The 3,979-nt window shown below is 39.7% G+C and overlaps 1 protein-coding gene across 1 annotated transcript; it reads right to left on the reverse strand.

Annotated features, from left to right (window-relative positions):
- Positions 1-359: 359 nt before the first annotated feature.
- On the reverse strand, positions 360-3,632 carry LOC107716501 (adenine phosphoribosyltransferase). The gene is made up of 5 exons (XM_016522980.1): positions 3,518-3,632; positions 3,288-3,391; positions 1,893-2,026; positions 1,716-1,794; positions 360-749 (listed from the first exon to the last, which is right to left on the reverse strand). The coding sequence occupies exons 1-5, from the start codon at positions 3,592-3,594 to the stop codon at positions 613-615; spliced, it is 531 nt and encodes a 176-aa protein (XP_016378466.1). The 5' UTR covers positions 3,595-3,632; the 3' UTR covers positions 360-612.
- Positions 3,633-3,979: the final 347 nt, after the last annotated feature.

Consider the following 3,979-nt stretch of genomic DNA (forward strand, 5'->3'; position numbering starts at 1 on the left):
CAACTCTGTCTGGTCCGCAAACTACGTTTCACAACAAAACACACGCGAGAAGTGATAAGGAAATAACGCGAAAAGCCGCGTGCGTCAGACCCGAGTTCTCGAGCAAGACTGGAATTATTAAAAAAATATATATATAGCCCGCAAATTGTCTGTGAGGTGATTTCCAGCTACAAGGAGAAAAATAAAAACAGATTATGCAGGAGAGAGATGCAGGGAACAGGGATTGGGTGTTCTGTAAGCCAAATATTTTGCGGGCGTCGGCGATTCCCTCAGATCGCGTCTTTGATAATTCACACTGCGTGATTGTCACTCGAGTGAACGAGCACCGATTTGCCTCCGATTTCGGGCATTTGTCGGCGATTTCGCAAAACCTGTCGGCGAGTGAAAAATCTGGCTAAAATCGTGCAGTGTGAACTCGGCATTACGTGTGTCGCAACCGTCGCAGCCTACGATTCAATAGGTGTCATCATCGTACAGTCTACATGCTTGTCGTACCCAAGTTTAAACGATCCATGTCGCACAGTGTGATAAAGTAATGATTTATAGGATTTATAGGATTGCTAAAATCGTGCAGTGTATCCCGGGCTTAAGACAGGCATTGACACAAGACTGTCAGTACTGTATAAGAGAGAACACGGGGGTTGATTGCAGCTTTTCAGATCCATTGAGATACTTCAGTTCCACCACTAAACAGCCCAGCACCTCTGCCTTTTGCCGTTTGATCAGCTCACACGCCGCATACAGGGTTCCTAACAAGAAAAAAACAAAACTTTACTCTATTGTACTGTTGGTACATTAAACTGAATTCAAAGCATTCTGTTCTAGGCATTATGAAACAGCTTGGTGTAAAAATACACTACCAGACAAAAGTTTAGATATTTGACTTGAATGAGTTTTGTGTGTAAATACAGTATATATATATATATATATACAGAGTTCTGGGTAGATTTGTTATAAACTGCAATAGTCTGACTGATTGCAAATTACATAATGAAAACACTGTTAGTAATTACAGATTAATTTTGACCTAACTCATTTAACACCTTGATTTGAATAAGATAATCTTGTACCATTTTGATGTTAAAAAAAGAAAATATATTCCATTCTTTGTTATCAACAACATTAAGTGCATTATTAAACATTATATTATGCCAAGGTTTGCCAAACTGGGGTTCTTCAAGTAACTGCAGAGGGTTTGCAAGTTGATGAAAAGTTAATAATTCATAAAAATGTAAAGTAAAATAAAAACAAGTGAAAATAAAACACTAAAAATATGTTTACCTGCAGGTCATGTGACCATTAAACATCGGAGAACTGTGAATATGCAAATGTTTTAACTTATTGTCTTAATTATTACCTTAAAATCACAAGTAAATATTATATCAATGGCATTCCATGCAAACATAAATATACATCAATTTGTGTATTTTAATGTGTTTGAAAGGCAAAAGCCTTCCAAAGACACCGTAATAGATGGTTAAATAACTCACTGAATGATAATTCAAATGTGTTTGTCAGGAGTTGAGGAATTCAATGTTGAGAAAACACTCCTTAAAAGCAGGCCCAGACTGGCCATCGGGAGCACCGGGAGAATTCCCGGTGACCTGGCGGCTGATTTGGCCCGCTGCCCTGTTTTTTTATTTTACCCTTCAAGTACTTTATAAGTAATTCAGTTGTAGTATAGCTGAAGTAAACAGGTTTAATGTCTCACTCACCTCCAGTAGCCAGTAAATCATCAACGATCAGGACCTTCTTTCCTGCAGAAACAGCGTCTTCCTGCATCTCCGCCTCGGCCTGAAACGATACTGCTGAATTACATAATGAACAGAGGCTTGCATTATAACTGCACATAGACTAGATGTGATACTGGATAATTTATAAACCGGAGTTACCTTTGCATACTCAAGACTATAAGCTACTGATAACGTGGGACCAGGGAGCTTCCCTTTTTTTCTGATTGGAGCAAATCCTACACCTAATCTCTGAGCCAAAAGCGGCCCAAACAGAAATCCTCGAGCGTCAAGTCCTAGGAGAGAATGAAGAAAACATCATTATAACAATACACCGCTTGCGATTCCTTTCTATTAAAAAAATTCTGGGACAAAAATGGAAATCTTCATGAAGGACTCCAACAGTTTATTAAAACCAACGGTAGACTGACTTAAACAGGAGTAGATTTAAAAACAAAAGTTTGTCAAAATAACTTTGATATTGGCTTGAGAAAGCCTGACCAGAAAGTTTGAAGTAGTTTTAGAAGCTTGACATTTGAAGGTAGTGGTTACTACGCAGTTGCTTGGGCATTCTGGGTGGTTTATAGAGTGTTGCTACACAGGGTGTTCTGGGTGGTTGTTAGGCGGTTGCTAGTGTGTTCTGGGTAGTTGCAAGATGGTTGCTAGGGTGTTGCTGTGCAGTTTTTAAAGTGGTCTTTGTGGTTGCTAGGGTTTTCTATGCAGTCCCTTAAGTATTCTAGGTGATTACTTGCTGATTCATAGGGTGTTTAGATGCTGATTCACTTTATGGTTGCTCGAGTGTTTCTTAGCCAAGGTATTCTGGGTGACTGCTAGGGTGTTGCTATGCATTTGCTAGGATGTTTTGGGTGACTGCTAGGGTGTTGCTGTGCAGTTTCTAAGGTGTTCTGTGTGGTTGCTAGCCTGTTCCTAGAGTGTTCTGGATGGTTGCTAGAGTGTTGCTGTGTTTGCTAGGATGTTTTGGGTGGTTGCTAGGGTGTTGCTGTGCAGTTTCTAAGGTGTTCTGTGTGGTTGCTAGCCTGTTCCTAAAGTGTTCTGGACGGTTGCTAGAGTGTTGCTGTGTTTGCTAGGATGTTTTGTTTTAGGTTAGGATGTTTAGACTTTTAAGTCTATGCAGTTGCACAATAATTCCCAAAATAGGGTCATTATGATCACCAATAGGTTAAAATACCCTGTATGACAACACAAGAAATTAAAACAAATATTTCAGGAATGTCCTCTACTCTAGGTCCCGTGACTTCCTATAACGGTCCTGTAATTTCAATTGAACAATATACATTCCATGTATATTTCTAATATACATTACAATATCACACTATCCAACAGGAGTCCTGTTGGATAGTAATATTGTGTAATTCTTCCAGGATTTTGTTAGTGTCCTGTTACATCCCATTTCGTTATCCTTATTTGACCCTTAGGATCGGATCCAATAGAAATCCTTCTTTTTTTCCCTCGCACAAGTGTTATCAGGAGTTTTGCAACTTTGAACCTTGTAATGTGCCACACTCATACATACTGAATGAATGCACTCGCTCTTACCGACTATAAGATCCACCTGAGGATACGCGCGCCTCACCTGCTCCTCAAAGAGATCGGTCACAGCAGCCAGCGCCTTCGGATCCTTCAAGACTGGAAAAATATCCCTGCAGACGAACAGCACAGACAATCTGAAACTGCCAAACCCGAACATCTCTGTCCCGTTCTTCCGCACCGCTTTTAACATGCACGCTCATAGTAAAATGGCATTGTACATGAATAACGGTACTCACTTGAACGGAATCCCCTTCGTATGGAAATCAGGGAAAGTTCTAATGCACTTGGAAATAAGATCCAGTTTCCCTGCCATGACACGCGCTGCGAATGTTTGGACTGAGACAGGAAGATGTCCACGTGCTCAAGTCAACCACTAGCACACGCTTCCTCACCACATGACATTTACGTCATCAAATGTGGAACAGAACTGCTTTAATAAGGGTATTTATTATTATTATTATTATTATTGCCACAAACATATAACATAAAATAATGTAAGTAACTTAAAATAATTCTACACGTAGTATATAAATACAGCCAAAGGATCATTCCATCCGTAATAAAGGAGGGGAGAACGGAACGAAAGGACAAAATCCCAGCGGATTGCAGCTGTAGTGGAGAAAACAAACAGATGTATTCTACACAGGATACCAGGCAGTGTCTCCTCATTACTTTGCTTTAAAAAAATAATATATATA

Source organism: Sinocyclocheilus rhinocerous, unplaced genomic scaffold, assembly GCF_001515625.1.
Source record: "Sinocyclocheilus rhinocerous isolate Xijiao unplaced genomic scaffold, SAMN03320098_v1.1 scaffold1411, whole genome shotgun sequence".
Classification (NCBI taxonomy): domain Eukaryota; kingdom Metazoa; phylum Chordata; class Actinopteri; order Cypriniformes; family Cyprinidae; genus Sinocyclocheilus; species Sinocyclocheilus rhinocerous.

What these genes read in the sequence shown, in the direction of transcription:
- LOC107716501 (XM_016522980.1), bottom strand. Translation starts at nt 3,594, where the DNA reads ATGGCAGGGAAACTGGATCTTATTTCCAAGTGCATTAGAACTTTCCCT. An exon ending in TCAGGTGGATCTTATAGTCG is followed by an intron (nt 2,027 to 3,287) that starts GTAAGAGCGAGT and finishes ATTCTCTCCTAG; the next exon opens with GACTTGACGCTCGAGGATTT. An exon ending in ATAGTCTTGAGTATGCAAAG is followed by an intron (nt 1,795 to 1,892) that starts GTAACTCCGGTT and finishes GTATCGTTTCAG; the next exon opens with GCCGAGGCGGAGATGCAGGA.